This window comes from Ctenopharyngodon idella, chromosome 4 (assembly GCF_019924925.1).
Source record: "Ctenopharyngodon idella isolate HZGC_01 chromosome 4, HZGC01, whole genome shotgun sequence".
In the NCBI taxonomy this organism is placed as follows: domain Eukaryota; kingdom Metazoa; phylum Chordata; class Actinopteri; order Cypriniformes; family Xenocyprididae; genus Ctenopharyngodon; species Ctenopharyngodon idella.
In genome coordinates, this window is record NC_067223.1 from 13,230,763 (window position 1) to 13,249,330 (window position 18,568).

At 38.1% G+C, this 18,568-nt stretch overlaps 2 protein-coding genes across 5 annotated transcripts in view; both read right to left on the bottom strand.

Annotated features, from left to right (window-relative positions):
* The window catches only part of mpped1 (metallophosphoesterase domain containing 1), a 42,500-nt gene extending 38,772 nt beyond the window's left edge, over positions 1-3,728 (bottom strand). Inside the window, exons 1-3 of the mRNA XM_051890891.1 lie at positions 3,525-3,728; positions 2,017-2,405; positions 1,039-1,220 (exon numbers count right to left, since the gene is read on the bottom strand). Of these exons, the coding sequence (XP_051746851.1) occupies positions 1,039-1,220; positions 2,017-2,183 (349 nt within the window). The 5' untranslated portion in view covers positions 2,184-2,405; positions 3,525-3,728. The remainder of the gene's footprint in view (positions 1-1,038; positions 1,221-2,016; positions 2,406-3,524) is intronic.
* A 974-nt stretch (positions 3,729-4,702) lies between these two features.
* scube1 (signal peptide, CUB domain, EGF-like 1) overlaps positions 4,703-18,568 on the bottom strand; it is an 85,068-nt gene continuing 71,202 nt past the window's right edge. For 2 of the 4 annotated variants that reach the window (XM_051890886.1, XM_051890889.1), the window contains 14 exons: positions 17,128-17,244; positions 16,913-17,035; positions 16,709-16,828; positions 14,986-15,096; positions 13,077-13,190; positions 11,436-11,597; positions 11,110-11,313; positions 10,850-11,011; positions 9,396-9,563; positions 9,155-9,316; positions 8,874-9,071; positions 8,637-8,789; positions 7,277-7,356; positions 4,703-7,191 (listed from right to left, as the gene is read on the bottom strand). In XM_051890886.1, the coding sequence (XP_051746846.1) occupies positions 7,039-7,191; positions 7,277-7,356; positions 8,637-8,789; positions 8,874-9,071; positions 9,155-9,316; positions 9,396-9,563; positions 10,850-11,011; positions 11,110-11,313; positions 11,436-11,597; positions 13,077-13,190; positions 14,986-15,096; positions 16,709-16,828; positions 16,913-17,035; positions 17,128-17,244 (2,027 nt within the window). In that variant the 3' untranslated portion in view covers positions 4,703-7,038. The remainder of the gene's footprint in view (positions 7,192-7,276; positions 7,357-8,636; positions 8,790-8,873; positions 9,072-9,154; positions 9,317-9,395; positions 9,564-10,849; positions 11,012-11,109; positions 11,314-11,435; positions 11,598-13,076; positions 13,191-14,985; positions 15,097-16,708; positions 16,829-16,912; positions 17,036-17,127; positions 17,245-18,568) is intronic. The other 2 variants (XM_051890890.1, XM_051890888.1) reach the window with 1 other exon arrangement.

Consider the following 18,568-nt stretch of genomic DNA (forward strand, 5'->3'; position numbering starts at 1 on the left):
TCCATCCATCCATCCAGATCTCCTCCTTTCTATTCCCTCTCCTGAATCAATACCAGTCATCTTTCTTATTCTGTTTCTTACTGCGCCTTCATCATATTTTTGGACATGCACATGTGCACAATAAGTTATAAATAAAAAAAATAAATGCAAAACATCATTACTACAGACTCTACATGCCACTTATGGTCTATAAACATTTTAAAACTTCATATTCTCCTTGTGATAAAAAGGACTTTAAGAGGCATTTGAATTTGCTTTCAAATTCACTAAAATATTCTGAAATTATTTTATCAAAGATTGGTTCTTCAAAAAGATATATTTTCAGGATTTCTGATATTGTTTATTTTTAGTGCTGTCAAACGATTAATCGCATCCAAAATTTGTGTTTACATAATATACGTGTGTGTACTGTGTATTTTTATTATGTATATATAAATACACACACATATGCATTTATATATTTAACAAAAATATATTACATTTGTAAAAAAAATATTATATATAAATATATATACGTAAATATTTTTAAAATATATACATGTATGTGTGTATTTATATACTTCCACCTTATTATTCAGTGTGAACTGGTCAGGTTATGTTGATATATGAACTCAGAGATTATGAACCAGGCAAGTTTATGAACATAATTGTTGATAAGTGATACATTTCCAATTAGTCTATTTGGAATGGTACTTTATGTTTACATAGTACATGAACTCCTTTTTCAAAAGATCTAGGCTTCTGTAGAATTTGAACATGTATCATTCACAGAGCTACACACATCCCACATATCTTGCATGTTCATTATTTAACATTTTGGACATCTGATTATGCTTTTTTGCTAAGAGTGAGACTGCAGTTTTATCATTTAAATCCACAAAATCAGTGCAGAAAATATACAGACTTAGTCATATCACACTTTAGTGATGCACTGATCCATAAAAGCATTGCGTAAAATTTTTGATCTGATTTAGAGTCAAACAGCTGGCAAAAGTTTAAGGAAGTGAGCAAAAAAAATATAAATAAAAATAAACTCACCGAGCCAGTCATTAAACTTCTTGACTTCGCTGGGCAGGCCGAGCTCTGTGAAGTCTCCAGCGTGCAGTAAGACGTCACCGTACGGCATCTGAATAGTGTCAGTGCGCGAGTGTGTGTCGGAGATACAGACAAACCGCGTATAGCCCGGGGGCTTGGGGGTGTCATGGGGTAACGGATCTACCCTGTGGAACGACAGAGGGAGAGAGAGAGAAAGAGAGAGAGGTGTGGGAATACATAAGGTTATATATCGTTCTCTCACGGCTTAAACAGTTGCATTGGCAGAAACGGGTCTCTGAGGGACATGGCAGAGTTTTGAATAAGAATGGCCCACTTTAGAGCATCTCCTACTGGGTCGACCACACAGACTCTACCGACAACACACACACACACACACAGGTACACACTCACAGACATTCATACACATTTGCAAATATATAGCTGTGACCTGTTTTCCTTTGTAAATAGACATTAATAAAAAGTTTTTCAAAAAAAGCGAAAACAATGAAATATGGCCCATCAGAAAACAAACAAACAAAAAAACTCCACTCACGGATAAAAGCATGTGCAAAATCACATATTTTCAAAAGCAACTAGTTAGCTGTTTCCCTCAACAATTAGTCAGCTAATCTCTTTTAAGGGAGCCCTGAATAATTCATATTCTCAAAATTCACATGAACCCAACTGGAGGCATTTCATAAGAAACAATTGGTATCTTTAAAACGCAATGCTCATGGCGTAAGCTGCTTAAAAAACAGCATGAATTTTGACGCTACAGCCAAACGTGTCCATCTAAATACGTATGGCTGTAGTAGTGGTGTTTTGAAGGTGATGAACGCCCCCTTTTTTAAAGCAAAGCATACTGTCATTCAAATTAAAGTGCTGCTGCTAAAAATCGAATGTAAAGAAAGACTAATCGGTTGTAGGACAACTAGTCAACCATAGTGACCCATACCAAATGTGCACATGCGAGTTCCTTACATGTGGACGTGGGGCGGCTGGAAGCGACCCTGGTTGATGTTGTAGAAGGTGAAGGCTTGAGTCGGGTTGGCGCTGTATTCATCCACCTCCACCACTCCTCTTCCTCCTCTCTGAGACTGTTGCTGCTGTCGTCGGGCTGCCATGATTTCCGAAAGTGTGAAAGCCATGGCAACACACACACACTATCGCTTTCTCTCTTACACACACGCGCTTGTCCGGTGGTGTTCGCTCAAAGGGATTCCACTTCAGCTGGGATCAGATGGTCTCGTGCAAGTCTTTGGGACGTCCAGGACCGTATTCAGTGGCTGACCCACCTCACGGCTCCGCTACTGGGATAGAGAGCCTGCATGCTTCCCCTCAATCAAAATACACCAGCAGCCACAATACACCTGAGGAAAAAAGGTACGAGATACAAGATAAAGGAAGATGTGAGCAGTGACAGCGGCATATTATCAAAACCCACAATCAGAGACGCGGTTGGCGGTGGTATGTCCCACTCTCCTGTGTGTTAGCGCCGAGATCTTACACAAAGCCATGGTAACCATTCTGTCATGATTTCTATGTCTAACAATAGAGTTCCCTGCACTTTCAAGACGGCAGAAAAAAAAGATGCGATGCAACAGAGACAATTGTTTGGGAAGAAAGAGGACACAAAAGCCCTGTGAAAGAAAGGGGAGCTAAAATGTTATTTTGAACTGAAATAACAAGTAGGGAAAAAGCTGAAAGCTTTCTACTCCATTCCTTGAGAAATACACAAGTGCTCAAACCATGTAGAAAAAGAAACATTTTGTGTGAAAAGAATAACAATAACAATTCATAAAAGATGGATGATGACTAAGCAAACTAAGTAAAACTATGTGAGACAAAAGCTTTGAATAATAGTGCAGTAGATGGTTTTGATGAAAATAATTATAACAAAATTAAACAAAAATATCATATATAACTCTTACAAAACAAATGTAATGTGGTGGTACCATAGTAAAGTGATGGAATTAGATGTTAAAACAATGGCACTTAGATAATGAATAATTACCATATTCATATACCTTAGTATTTCAAAGAATACCATGGTATTGCAATGCTACATGTCAAAAAACATGGTTAAACATAGTATCATGTCCAAAAATTAATACACACATACTTGTTGGCACTTTTATTGTTAGTGTAACATGGTTCATAAAAAGAGCCAAAACGAACTACCAGATTAAATGGCTTGATAGCATGATAATTTGCTTTTCAATGAGTTTAATTTTACAAGGTGTCCTTTGCCAGATAAACATGATAAGGTACACGGAACAGGAATAAACAAGGAATAAAACCAACACATAATATCAATGCCAAAAATCAATCAGTCATGTTTAACAAGCATTCAAGAATTGACTGTATCTATGGTAACTGTCTCTGCTTTCCAAACAGACGAGCATCATTAATAACAGCACACTCTTATACATAATCATGCATATTCAAAATATATGCGGTGCTGATTTACATACCAGAAATATACTTACCCTATTCAAACACAAGAGTCTAACGCCAATGCGTTTTCGGAGACGTGCAGTAATACCTAATACATAACCGGTAAGAGCGTGAAAACGCAGCGGCTCCTGTTTGCAGAGGCTCGCGCTGGTTTGTTTGAACTGGAGTCGCGTGGTGCCCCGGTGTGTGTGTGTCTCGCGCTTGGAGTCACTCCCCCTCGCGCTGCTCTGGATTTTTCTCCCCTCCTCTTGCGAAACCTACTATGGTAAGAGCTAGTCACGTTACTTAATTAATAATCATAAGCCAACCTTTCACTATTGCTAAGAAAACCGTTTTTGTTGCTGATGAACTGTTTTCACAGAAAAATAACGCCCCAAAATTGGCGCCATTTGCGAGGAACTTAATATTAAGCACTATAATAATCAATTCGATAATAGTCGATATTCCTTTCAACATAATAACGCAAATCCATGTTACCATGATGTTGTTGGGCACTTTTGTATACACTTAAAATTACTTTTGGATATTTTATTTAAAACACAATCCTTTCTTCAGCTTTACCAACGTCGCCCTTTCAACCAATCCGTTAGGAGTCTACAAGGTAAACGTCACGTACTTAATTAATATTCAGGAGATAAGCCTTTCCCGTAGTATGATTTGTTAATTCGCCTGTCAAGTCAGTTATTTCAGTCAGAGGATGGCTTAATTTTTTTTTTTTTTTTTTTTTTTTAATCTGCAAATGCTATCTGTGCTGTCTAATCAAATGTGGTATTTTTGTTTGACCTTGATCTGTATGTTATTTTAAAAGTAGTAGTGACTTTTTTTTTTAAAACCACTATCATACTAAAACCTGTGTGGTAGTTAAAAAATGAATAATAATAATAATAATAATAAAATAACCTTGTTACTTTTCATATGTTTTCAACTATTTTGAAAAAGCAAAAAATGATATAAATAATTGTTTATGAAATCTTGGTGCACACTGCCCCTTTGTGGGGAGAAAACGGCATGATATTTGATTATAGGCCTATAATAATATGACCACAAGCGGGCGACAAATAATTCAAAATGGCGTTCGGTGACAATTTTCTAATTTTGCTGCAAGAGAATACATTTTCCTCTGAACTTTCACTTTAAAAGAAACAATTAACTAATAGGCTACATAAATAATAAGCAACAATTGTTACAAATGAAATGCAACAGCACAGCATGAGATTTGAATGATTTATTAATAAAGTGAGGTCTTAACAATAGTTCCCATTCTCTTCTACACACCTTCTGGGGTTGATTTCACACTGCTGAATTGTTCATTCTTCTGTAATGTGGTCATTCACCATGGTGGGAAGCATACTATTCAATAGAGCCTTCCAAAACAGTCCACACGTTAGACTGTGACTTTCCCCAGCATATTGGCTCCTTCTACTGTAAATATTAACTTTAAAAAAAACAAAACAACACTAACATTTGTACATCATTTACACATCTGTATTCATAAAGCTTACAAATCACACCAGCAGCAGTCTGAGTCACTCTCTCCATCTGAGGGGCAAAGTACTTAAATCTGTGTGTGAAGCCATCGAGGTGTGTGTGTATGTGTGTGTATTAGTTGCTTTTGTTTGCATGTCATACATTCTTCTTTGCTAATGGCATCAGTTCCTCAAACAGTCACTTTGTTTTAGTATGAGACAACAAAATGTGATTAACACACACACACTCACACACACACACAAAAAAGGTCAACAACAACTTGCGGTTATCTCACAAATCATACATTACTGTGCTAGCATAACAATATGTATTAGGTACTGCATTTGTGTGTGCATGCATGAATGTATGATTATTTATGCTTGACGAATGAGTGAATGTGCTTCCCTGTCCATATGTGGATATTACATATACAAGCATTAATAAGTGCTCATATAACAAAGCAGCTTTAGAATGATCACTCCGCCCCTCCCTCCCAAACTGGAATATATGCAAAACATATGCAACGCAGAATACTGTAAAATGAAAGCTAATATTATCTGTATATCTGTGACTTTATGGCTCATCTAGATGTATGTGGTTGTGTGATTTGATTTAATTGTGATGGGTATTTTTCTGTCTCTCATCTCTTGCACATGCAGTCCATAGACTTGCAAAAAATTACTATATCAGTTTTCACAAAATGGACAAAGGACATTAAATAAAACTGTACCAGAACTACATATAGACACTTACAAAGCCCTAATAATATATTTTTTCTCTTCCTACAAGGTCATTCTGCTGATTTGTGAGGAGAAATTATCTGATTTCTGGATTTTTTTTCAGCCAATTAACATTCACATACTTGGGTATGTCATCAATTCAACTAACATCCTCTAATCTTCATCCACAGTTCAATAACAAGAGCAAAATATGTGCCTTTGTGCACAGCACAAAGGTTATATGTAATTACTATGTAATAGATATGATATAACTATGTAATACACCATAATAATCCAAAATTGAGTTCTTAGTTGTTCTGAATAAACTCTTCACAATTTCCATGAATTTTATGACATCCAGCTCAAAAAAAAAAAAAAAAAAAAAAAAAAAAAAAATCACCATATTTACAATTTCTCAAAATGTTCTCAAAAACTAAATTGCAGGTTAATGACAAACTCATTGCATCATGTAATGTTATAGTAATGAATCTTATACATGTCAAGCTGACAAAAAGGTACAAACCCAATAAAACCAGATGGCTTAATACTTTTCTGATATTAAACTGAGATTATTACGAAGTATGTTTTGTTTTCAGGAGAGGGAGAGGTGAGAATATCTTTCTGTATCCCTGTAGAGGGGCAGTACGGACATTTCTTGTTTCTACAACCAAGGTAAAACATCTCTATACAACAAAAACATTAAGAAAAAAGTAACTTATATTTCCTTATTCTCTACAATACAAAATTCAAGTGCAATTGAAGCTCCAAATACTAGTTAAACAACGTACACGTAACTCTAACTCTCATACTGACAGGTAGTCTTTGTCCTTTATCTTGTTTTTTTTCTTTCATTCTTTCATTTGTCTGGCTTTGTCTTTTATTTTGTGGTCAGAACAGAAAGAGATTCCTTTCTCATTAAGTTTGAAAAGAAACTTTAAGTGCACTAGGATATTAAAACCCCTTGTGCACATTAGGGGCATGAAAATAACCTTTTCAAAATAAGAATATATATCTGTGTGTGTCTGTATGTGTCCTTATACGCCATAAGCTTGCACATCATTTTTGTACACGCACACACACACATACGCACACGCATATATATATATACATACATACATTTACAAATATATACTATAGATATCAAACATCCAAAGAGGGCTTTTGCAAAATCAAGCACATAAATATTAGCAAACAAAAAACAAACAAAGACAAAAAAGGGACAAATGGACAAATCTCAGACAGGAAGAAGGCCAAACGTCTTTATCTTCTTGCAGTAGTTAGGCCTTCTGGGAGCTAGTGGAGAAAAGACAGGAAGAGAGATGGGGATAGAGCCGGGGTCGTGGAAGAAATGTTCGGGTTTCTATTTATACGGCCGTAGAAACCTGGTGACTTTGGAGCGTAGCAGTTTGATAAAGGAGCGTGGGAACATCTCCTTTGATTCCTGCACGGTGTATTTAAAGTAGTTATGAGGGTGGGCCAGCACATCAAACAGAGCTTTAATCAGCTTCTTATCCTGAAAACAGAAACAGAGCATTAAAAGAGGTATATAAAGTTACGTCTGACTACAGTGACTTACTGTAGCGAAAATAAACGCTCACTTTTAATATCTCTTGGTGGTTTTCTGAGGCATAAAGTCGACCATCTCGAACAATATCCTCTATAAGTTGCTGGTAGTCTTCTATAATAACAAAAACACACACACAAATTGATATTAGTATATTATGTATGTATATAAATAACTTTTTACAATTTATAGAATGTTTTTTGTATTTCTTTTGTGTAGTGACTGTCTTAATGCCTGTCTTTATATACACCGATCAGGCATAACATTATGACCACCTTGTTTGGACTTGTTTGTTCAGCACATCCCACAGATGCTTAATTGGATAGAGATCTGTTGAATTTGGAGGCCAGTCAACACCTCAAACTCGTTGTTGTGCTCCTCAAACCATTCCTGAACCATTTTTGCTTTGTGGCAGGGTGCATTATTCTGCTGAAAGAGGCCACAGCCACCAGGGAATACCGTTTCCATGAAAGGCTGTACATGGTCTGCAACAATGCTTAGGTAGGTGGTACGTGTCAAAGTAACATCCACATGGATGGCAGGACCCAAGGTTTCCCAGCAGAACATTGCCCAAAGCATCACACTGCCTCCGCCGGCTTGTCTTCTTCCCATAGTGCATCCTGGTGCCATGTGTTCCCCAGGTAAGCGACGCACACGCAACCGGCTATCCACGTGATTCATCAGACCAGGCCACCTTCTTCCATTGCTCCATGGTCCAGTTCTGATGCTCACGTCACAGTTCGGCGGTGGACAGGGGTCAGCATGGGCACCCTGACTGCTCTGCGGCTATGGAGCACCATACGCAACAAACTGCAATGCACTGTGTATTCTGACACCTTTCTATCAGAACCAGCATTAACTTCTTGAGCAATTTGAGCTACAGCAGCTCGTCTGTTGGATCGGACCTCACAGGCCAGCCTTCACTCCCCACGTGCATCAGTGAGCCTTGGCCGCCCATGACCCTGTCACCGGTTCACCACTGTTCCTTCCTTGGACCACTTTTGATAGATACTGACCACTGCAGGCCGTGAACACCCCACAAGAGCTGCAGTTTTGGAGATGCTCTGACCCAGTCGTCTAGCCATCACAATTGGGTCCTTGTCAAACTCGCTCAAATCCTTACGCTTGCCCATTTTTCCTGCTTCTAACACATCAACTTTGAAGACAAAATGTTCACTTCACATGCTGTCTAATATATCCCACCCACTAACAGGTGCCGTGATGAAGAGATAATCAGTGTTATTCACTTCTCCTCTGTCAGTGGTCATAATGTTATGCCTGACTGGTGTGTATATATATATATATATATATATATATATACACACACATCACTAGATCTAGTGTATGTGAATGTGTCTACATGTGGTTGTGTTTGGACTGTATGTTTAACTTACCATCATAAGTGACATACGGAACCTGAAATCCCTTTCCACTGTTACCCTCATTAGATTTGAATTGGATCCACAGCTTGCGTGAACGGGAGGTGAAGGCGATTGGTCGCTCATAGGTTTGGCATGTCTCATAAGTTGTAATGGAAGTGGGCAGGGCTAAAAAGACAGGGGAAGAGCTCAATAACTTGCATTCCTGCTTACAATAAATAACTAGCATCCAAAATGACAGGTATACCATACCACTCTTCCTCATGACAAGAACATCCCCGCACTCATCCTCAATGGGCAGAAAGATCTCTGGTACAACAATAAGGATGCGCCTCTTGTTCGGAGGGTTAATGGTCCAAACACAGTCCACATTAGATGGATAATCACCGGGATAGTTGGGAGATTCGATGTAGCCCATGAAATCTCCCAGCTCGCCACCACATAGTTGATCTGGTAGGGAAAAGAACAGACAGACCCATGAATTCACTTCTTATCATGAGATCTGTGAATGGATTTGCATATATCTGCCTTACTTTTGCAGTGAGATACATTGTTAGCTCCATCAAAATCTGTAGTGGTGTTTCCAGGGCAGGTGATGCAGTAGTTCTGTCCGGACTCGGACTGGTAAGTTCCAGCCGGACAACGGATGCACCGGTGTGTGGTGGCATTATAATGATGCCCAAGAGCACAATGAACTAGAAATATGTGGAAGAGAAAATACAACATAAATATGGACATAAGAAATGTGCTTATTTTGCAGTGTTTCTATCATACCTTTGGCTTCACAGTCTCTGAAAGACGTGCTGCCCGTGTGTTTAGTCATGAGTCCTCCTCCACAGGGGAAGCACAGCACACGACCCGGCTCAGGCTGGAAGGTGCCCAGCGGGCACGGTTGGCATGGACGGAAACCATCAGCAGAGAACTGACCAGCAGGGCACTGGCCTACAACCAGAGAAATACATTTTGAGCATTTAACAAATAAAACAAGAACTTATTTTGATTATGTACTACCATTCAAGTTGAAGTTTGAGATTGGTAAGATTTATTTTAATGTTTTTGAAAGAAGTCTCTTATGCTCACCAAGGCTGCATTTATTTGATCAAACATACAGTAAAAATTGTGAAATATTATTACAGTTTAAAATAATTGTTTTGTAATTTAATACATTTTAAAATGCAATTTATTCTTGTGATGCAAAGCTGAATTTTCAGTATTACTCCAGTCTTCAGTGTCACATGATCCTTCAGAAATCATTCTAATAAGCTGATTTGCTGCTCAAGACACATTATTTGTTATTATCAATGTTAAAAACAGTTGTGCTGATTATTATTTTTTTCTGGAGATCATGATACTTTTTTTCCCCAGGATTCTTTGATGAACATAAAGTTTAAAAGAACAGCATTTACTGTATGTGAAATAGTTTTTAGAACATTATAAATGCTTTTACTGTCACATTTAACTAAATTTAATGTGTTCTTGCTAAAAAAAAGTTTTTTTTTTCAAAGAAATATTATTTTGAACAGTCTGTTATTGTAATTGTAAAAAAAAATCTTGATTTTTTTTTGTTTGTTATGAAAATAGGGGATAGTTCAACAAGAGGAAACAATGTAAATTTCAGTTTGGAATTTACAAAAAAATTCAAATTAGCTTTATAAGACTTAATGAGTAAAGAAAACAAGCTGTCTAGACTACTTTTATGCTTTTTTTTTGTCACTTTTAGAGCTTCATAGCCCCTGTTCTCATTCACTACCATTGTATTTAAATGAACAACCTGAACATTTAGCTAAATATGTTCATCAGTTTTGCCTCATGAGATTGTTTGAATTTTTTTATTCCACAAGGGTGAGCTAAAACCAAAGTGGCCCCAATCAAGTCTACTGAACAAGCATTATGACGCTCATTCGTAAACAGTTTGTCCTGACATTTTACCATTAATATATGAGAATCACCTAAAGGTGTTATTATTGAGGTGTGGTTATGCTGCCAAATGGTTAAAGTGAGCTGCTACCAATTGATCCAGACTTTGCTCGGTCCTTTCATAAGAAATCTCGCATTTGCATGATAATGAGCAATTCTGGGATTTTTTTGACCCTGAATTTCAAAACGTATTGATTAATTTGAAAAAGTGGTGGTCTTGCATTAATCAGCTCCAATAATCAATAAGTGTGTCATTACCATCACAAAGCTTTTCATTGATTGAGTGTTTGATAACGTGTATCCACACACACCTCCGCACTCAGAGACGTTCTTGGCCCCTGCGATGCCCTGTCCCTCGGTGCTGGGGCAGGGCTCGCAGGACAGCTGGCCCTCCCTGTCCTGATAGGTTCCTGGTGGACATATGATGCATTGTTCCTGTTCTCCGCTGTAGAACGTTCCCACACCGCAGCTGACTGGGAGACACCCAAACACACAGATACAAGATTTAATACCAGATCAGAAAACAAAAGCATGCTAAATCTCCGTCAACCCTCTTTCTCAAAAAGCTCACCGCACTTCCCGTCAGTGAGGACCTGCCCTATACTGCAGGTCTCATCTCCCTCTGTCTGTCGCACGGCACGCTGGGCCACATCGTACGCCGTGCCGGAGAACTGAATGTAGAACTGCTGCTTACTGATGGACTTCCTTAGTGTGCGCATGGCATTCTGCAGCCTCTGTTTGGTCTTCTCACGCACACAGTCCACATTACATGACTCTGACACATAAATAAAGACAAAAACCATCATATTTACGCTCTAAAGTCACAGATAGCATGACATGGGAACACAACAGTTAACGAGCGAGAACTACTATACACACACGTGCAGGCAATGTTACCTGAGGCTTCCTCTTCTTTCATTTCCATCTCAAACTCTGCTGTGATGTGGGAGACTTCCTTTGATGGAGACTTCCGGCCACGACGACGCTTTTTGGAAGAGTCACACTTCAGATTCACAAACGTCACCTGACAGTCGTCTGTGCAAGGGAACTGACCAGCTGCTGAAAGAAAAGGAAAGATAAAAGAGGAAGAAAAATGGAAAGGAATAAGGAAAATGAGGATAGTCAACAAAACAGGAATAAGAAAGAGAGGATTAGGAAAAGAGGAAACAGGAGAGAGGAAAAACAGGTAAAAAGATAAGAGAAAAAGGAAATGAGGAAGAAAAAGAGAAGAGAAAGGGGAAATGGGAAAGAAAAGGGTAGAGAAAGAAAAAGGATAAAGAAAAAGTAAAGAAAACAGGAAAAAAGGAAAATAAGAAAAAAAATGATAGGGAGCAGGAAAAGGAAATAGGAAAAAAATTAAAAAATGGAAGAGAAGGAAATGGACAAGAAAAAAAGGGAAAAGAAAATGTAATGAAAAGAAAACATGAAGGGAAAAAGGAAAAGAGAAACAAAGAATGGAGAAAGAGGGAGAGGAAAAATGGAAATAAGAATAAGAAAAAGGTAAAAATGTAAAGGAAACATGACAAAGGAGAAATGAGAAAAAGGAAAGAATGAAAGGAAACAAGAAGCAGTAAACAAAAGGGAAAAGGAAAAAAGATTTAAAAATTGGAAGAGAAAAGAAAGCCAAAGAAACAGGACAAAGGAGAATAGAAAAAAGAGGGAAAAAGTCATCAGAAAAAAAGAAAAAGATAAAATGGAGAAGAGAAAGGCAAATGTAAATGAAACCGGAAAAAGGAAAGGAAAGGAAAGGAAAGGAAAGGAGAAGAGAAAAAGGAAATAAATCAAAAAGGGAAAAGAAAAAAGAAAATGTAAAAGAAATGGGAAACAGAAGATGAAAAGGGAAAGAAAACAGGAAATGGAAAGAGCAAAGGAAAAAACAAAAGAAAAGGATAAAAGAAAAGAAACAGGACAATGGAGAATAGGAAACAGGAAGAAAAACAGTCGTCAGAAAACAAAAAGGGAAAAGGAAATAGATAAAAAGGAGAAGAGAAAGGAAAATGTAAATTAAACAGGAAAAGGAAAGGAAAGGAAACAAAAGGAGAAGAGAAAAAAGGAAAGAAATTAGGAAATGAATAGGGAAAAGAAAACAGGAAATGGAAAGGGAAAAGGAAGAGAGAAAAAAAAGAAAGCCAATTAAACAGGACAATTGAGAATAGGAAACAGGAAGAAAAACAGTCATCAGAAAACAAAAAGGGAAAAGGAAATAGATCAAATGTAAATGAAACAGGAAAGGAAAGGAAAGGAAAGGAAAGGAAAGGAAAGAGAAAAATTCAAAGAAATCAGGAAAGGAAAGGATAGAGAAATTAAAAAAGATTAAAAAGAAGAAAATATAAAAGAAATGGGAAACAGAAGATGAAAAAGGAAAGAAAACAGGAAATGGAAAAGAAAAAAATAAAAGAAAAGGAGAAGAGAAAAGTGTAAAGGAAAGAGGAAAACAACAATGAGTTATTGGAAAGGAAATGACTTATAGGATACATTGTGTTCATCCATCTACGAAAACATATTTTTAAATGTGCAGTGTTTGGTGTTCTTTCTCACCCTGCAGGCCCTGCTTTCCCATGTCCCTGTGTTTCTCCTTGTTGCGGGGTCTCAGGTGGCACTTGGCGTCTTTGATCTTAAACCGTGCTTTCTGCTTCACAGGCTGGGACATCTCTGATGGACAGGAAATCGGCAAAGTCTCACTTTCACTTGCACGGTTTGGATAATAATCATGGAAAACAACAAAATATGAGGCCTTTTTGAAATCCAACATTCAAGCACACTAAATCTGTCCTGTGGGCTGAGCGGCCCATTCCAAAGTATTAAAAATGTGAGTATCTAGTTTAGCACAAGTCCAAAGTCAGTGAGGGAATGAAGGGAGACGAAGGGTCAGGAGTTGAAGTGAGAACACACTGCGGCTGAGGACTTCAGCTGGTCTTCTAAAAACCATATCGAGCGTGTGGTGGTTTTGGACCCTGCAGCAGGGGGTTTGGTAGTGAACCTTTCAGCAGTGTTTTTTTTTTTTTTCAGAATGTGTGAATCGAGCGAATTGTCTGTTTACTCGTTCTCCCCGGGCCCCCGTGTGTAGAGGCCCTCAGGAGCCACTGTGGTAGAATCCCGTCTGTGTATTTCAAATCTGTCAGCATGTAGATGTGCAGCCAGCACAGAGTCATTTACTCAGGTTCACAGCATTCCTATGTATGCCGTCCAAAACAAGAAGCGGCGTGTGAATGCGAGAGTATTTCTAAGCAGTCTGTCTGTCTGTCTGAGTCTTGCTTAGCTGTCCAAAATCTACACAACGAACCACATGGGGAATGTCGAATTCTGAGAGCCGGGAAAGAGAGAGCATACTGGGGATAATAGTAGCGTGTTTGTGACCTCAGCAGGGTTGAATGATAGGACCTGTCCTAATTCTCCTCACAGATCTCTGTATCTGATCCCTTTCAGTGATCCAGTGTCTGTCATGCAATTTAATGGAGTGGAACACGTCAAGCTACATGACTCGTTTACAGTTGTCCTGTCTGATCTCTGCTGAAGGGGCCAAAAAAAGCCAGAGAGGAATTGTGGGACAAGGCAATGGCATGTGAACATCTGTGTCCTTGCACTGAGCCAACCAAAAGGAAAAGTAGAACATATTAGGCTCATGGTGCAAGGAAAGGGAAGGAATTAAAGGAAAGGAAACAGGAAAAAAGAGAAGAGAGAAAGGAAAGGAAAGGAAACAAGAAAAAGGAGAAGAGAGAAAGGAAAGGAAAGGAAATGGAGAAGAGGGAAAGGAAAGGAAAGGAAAGGAAAGGAAAGGAAAGGAAAGGAAAGGAAAGGAAAGGAAAGGAAAGGAAAGGAAAGGGAGAAGAGGGAAAGGCAAGGCAAGGCAAGGCAAGGCAAGGCAAGGCAAGGAAAGGAAAGGAAAGGAAAGGAAAGGAAAGGAAAGGAAAGGAAAGGAACGGCAAGGAAAGGAAAGGAAAGGAAAAGGAGAAGAAGGAAAGGCAAGGCAAGGCAAGGCAAGGCAAGGAAAGGAAAGGAAAGGAAAGGAAAGGAACAGGAAAAAAACAGAAATGGGAAAGAAAAAAAACAAGGAAAGAAAAAATGTAAATAAAAACAGAAAGGAAACAGAAAAATTTGCAAAGGAAACAAGAAAAGAGAGAAGAGACAGAGAAGGGAGAATAGAAAAAAGTAAAGGAAGGGAAAAGTGGAGGCAAAGGAAGGCAAGTGTTCGGTCTAATGAATGTTTGTGTGAATTGAGAGGAGATGTAGTACATACTAGATTTATGCACTAGATTTTGCAGTGCATACTTGTTTTTTGTACTGCATACTATATTTGACAGTTCATGTTAGCTGTTTTAATGTATACTAGAGACTACTATTTGTAGTGCATACTTGACTGTAGTACATACATGTTTTATGAGAGAATGTTGTCTCAGAGCTGTGCAGATAAACCATAGTTCAGTTGATCAGAGAAAAGATAAATTACCTGTGCAGGTTTGAAGGGAGCTACTGCTGGATGTAGTGATGTTCCTCTTCAGTGGAACTTTACCTGGCTGGACAGGCACCCCGCAGCTCAGAGTGTAACTGTTCTCAGAGTCTAAATTACACACACACACACACACATTGAAAAAGCTTTTAAACAGATGTTCCAGGTGCTGCATGCACCTGAGTATTGTTTTGTAGTGTGTGTGTATGATGTACTGTATGTGTGTGTGAGTGGAGATGGTTGGCTGTCAGGATGACAGAGTACTGGGAAGTTGCCTAGAGAGTCATTGGCCTGACTTCGGCCTTGCCACAAATCGTCCAATGGCAGGCTGAGTATTTCTGTTGGCGTGAGGCTACAGACCCCGGGTGAACAGGATTAAAAGAGGTTTTATACAGCTTTAGTGCTCACTGTGTGAACCCAAGGAGACCATTAACACACACATACAGAGAATCCAAGAGTCATAAACACACACACACACACACTACATGGACACATTTTTGATTAGTGCATACTTATTATTATAGTGCATACTAGATTTTATAGTGCATATTAGCTTTTATAATGCAGACTTCTTTCTGTAGTACATCTGCTGCATTGGCAAATTGTTCTTTATGAGTATATAATTCACTATATTTAATATTTATAATGCACACTCCTTTCTGTAGTACATGCACTGCCAATTTTGTCTGGTTTTCTACTTAAAAAAGTCAACAACCTTTTAAAAATAGTTTTTTGTTTCCTGTTTTAAGCATAAAACTCACTATATATTAGTAGATTTATGCTTCAAACAAGCAAGATAAATATTCTCTGAAAATATTTTAAGGATGTTTAGATATTTTGAATATTGTTTTTGTAGTGTAAAGTGCAAACTAGACTGTAATGTACATTATAGATGTTTTTTGTTTTTTTTGATTGTAGTGAGTGAGAATGTGGCCCTTGTGTAAGAGCTGTGCGAATGGACCACAGTTTAGTGAATCAGGACTTGTCTGAAAAATACTTCTGGGTATTAATATGTTTACGCACATTCCTCTAAGCTGATGGTCCTTGCATAAAATTTGTCAGAGACAAGTTTTGGAAATCTAACACCTCAATACCTTTACCAAAGCAGTCCACAGAGATGATAGATGTACTTATGAAATATCGCCGCAACATTCTTTTCTAGTCACTTTCTCACAGAATGTCAAAAATCACATTCACATGATTCCTCTGATCAGGCCAGTTGTACGTATCTTGCCCTTTATGGTTTGTTTTGGTCATCTAACATTTATAGTTATGACAATTCTAGCATGTTCAACGTCTTTACAACAGTTTTAATAGGACTGTAAATTGTTGCAAGCTTAATTCTCATGCACTTCCTCATTTCTGGCCAGTTTTTTCTCTTCATCATTAAACTTCTTGATTTGCATTAAACATCTATCATGGCAGGAACTGAAGCCAAGCTTGGCTAAATGGCACATGTTGAACCATGCATGCAAATTATGTGATGTAAGGTTTGAAGCACTAGAGGGCAGCAGAGGGCAAAGACTGTTTGCACCAATAACCATAAATAGAGTGCTACTTGATCTAAATAAATATTTTCCTTTCAGATGTATGAGAAAATTAACAGATTTACAATTTATAATGTGCATTACTGAAGTTAAACAAATCAAACTGCACTGAATGTATCCGACAATACAGAATAACATGCTGTTCCACAGAAATCCCAAAAAGTAAGGTAACTAACCTGCCAGGAAAAGAGCGTTTGATGGACAGGACAGTGAACACACCTCCCCTCCACCTGTCTTGGTGCAGCTGAGCTGACCGCGAGGTGCCGGCTTCCCACTCGGGGGGCATTTTACCGCCTCTGAGGGACAAGCAAGGTACGGTTACCATGGAAACAACAAACATTATGGGATATTTTGGGACGGGGAATGAAACGAAGACTTACCGACACAGTCCTTCTTGTTCCAGTGGAGCTTTTGTCCAGGAGGACACACACACTCGTAACTGCCAGGTGTGTTCACACAGCCATACTCACAGCTCCCGTTATTAATGCTGCACTCGTCAATATCTGTTACGCACAGATGTCAGTTTGTCCATCAAAATGTGGATTTTTTTTTTTTTTTTTTTAACTATTGGCTGGTATTGAGATTGTGAACTCACCACCACAGTGTGTGAGGCCATAAAGACTGTAACCTTTGTGACACACACACTCAAAGCTTCCCGAGTAGTTGATGCAGATGTGGTCACATGTTCTCTCAAAGGAACACTCGTCAATATCTGCAGAGGACAAAAACACACATTTACACACACAACACCATCAAAGCAAATCACTTGTCTTTACTCATTTCCTGGCTTGCAGTAAAAATCACCCCACAACAGAATTTCACCATCCTTGGATACTCATCATGAGTATCCTAAAAGACAAAAAACAGCCCACTCTTTGCTCTTTTGACTCATTTTTGGTTATGTTTTTCAAAGCCACAATTGCAACCAGTGTAATTAGTGGTAATTTTTATTCTAGTAGTTTACAGGTTTATAGGTTTGTAGTATGTTTGTTAAAATCCCAAACCGTAAAAAGCACATGTTGTGTCACAGACATGAGTGATACCTCAAATCATGCATCATGTTGAGGAGACTATTACTTTTCAAAGAGATTAGACTTTTATTATCTAAAAATAGGTGACAGAGATACCACAGAGAGAGATCCATGTACACTCTAAAAATGCTGGGTTAAAAACAACCCAAGATGGATTAAATATGGCAAACCCAGCAGTTGGGTTAAATGTTTGACCAACCTGCTGTGCAGAGTTATTTAACACAACTATTGATTAAAAATTACTATATAGCTGGCTTAAAAGGAACCCAAAATATTTTGTAAACTAAAAATCTGACAGGCAACACTAATAATCAAAAGGTGAACATTTATTAATAAGCATGTTTATTATTTAATTATTACTTATTAAACTTATAAATAAATGTTAATTTATGAAACATATTAGTCAAGTCAAGTCACCTTTATTTATATAGCACTTTTTACAATGCAGATTGTGTCAAAGCAGCTTTACAGTGATAACTGGTATATAATTTTGGCTGCACAGCAGCTCTTAAAGAAAATGGTGTCAATGTAGGCAGATGCAAAGCACTGTTGAATATCAAATGTCAAGTCAAATGTCAAGTGTCCCCAACTAAGCAAGCCAAAGGCGACAGCGGCAAGGAACCCAAACTCCAACAGGTGACATCAGGTGGCAAACAGGTGGCAAATAGGTGTTAAAATGGAGAAAAAAACCTTGGGAGAAACCATGCTTAGTCGGGGGGCCAGTTCTCCTCTGGCAAACAATGCTTTGTTACGATTCAGGTAGCTATATTAAAACATGTTAATTTCCAACCTATTGTGGGTTCATTTTAAGTGATGAATATAGTAATTTTTTAACAATAGTTGAGTTAAATAAAACTACACAGCAGGTTGGGTCAAACATTTAACCCAATCGCTGGGTCAAAAAAACCCAATCGCTGGGTTTGCCCATTTTTAACCCAAATTGGGATATTTTTAACCCAGCATTTTTTAGAGTGTAGAGACCAGACTATGGTGACCATACTTGGT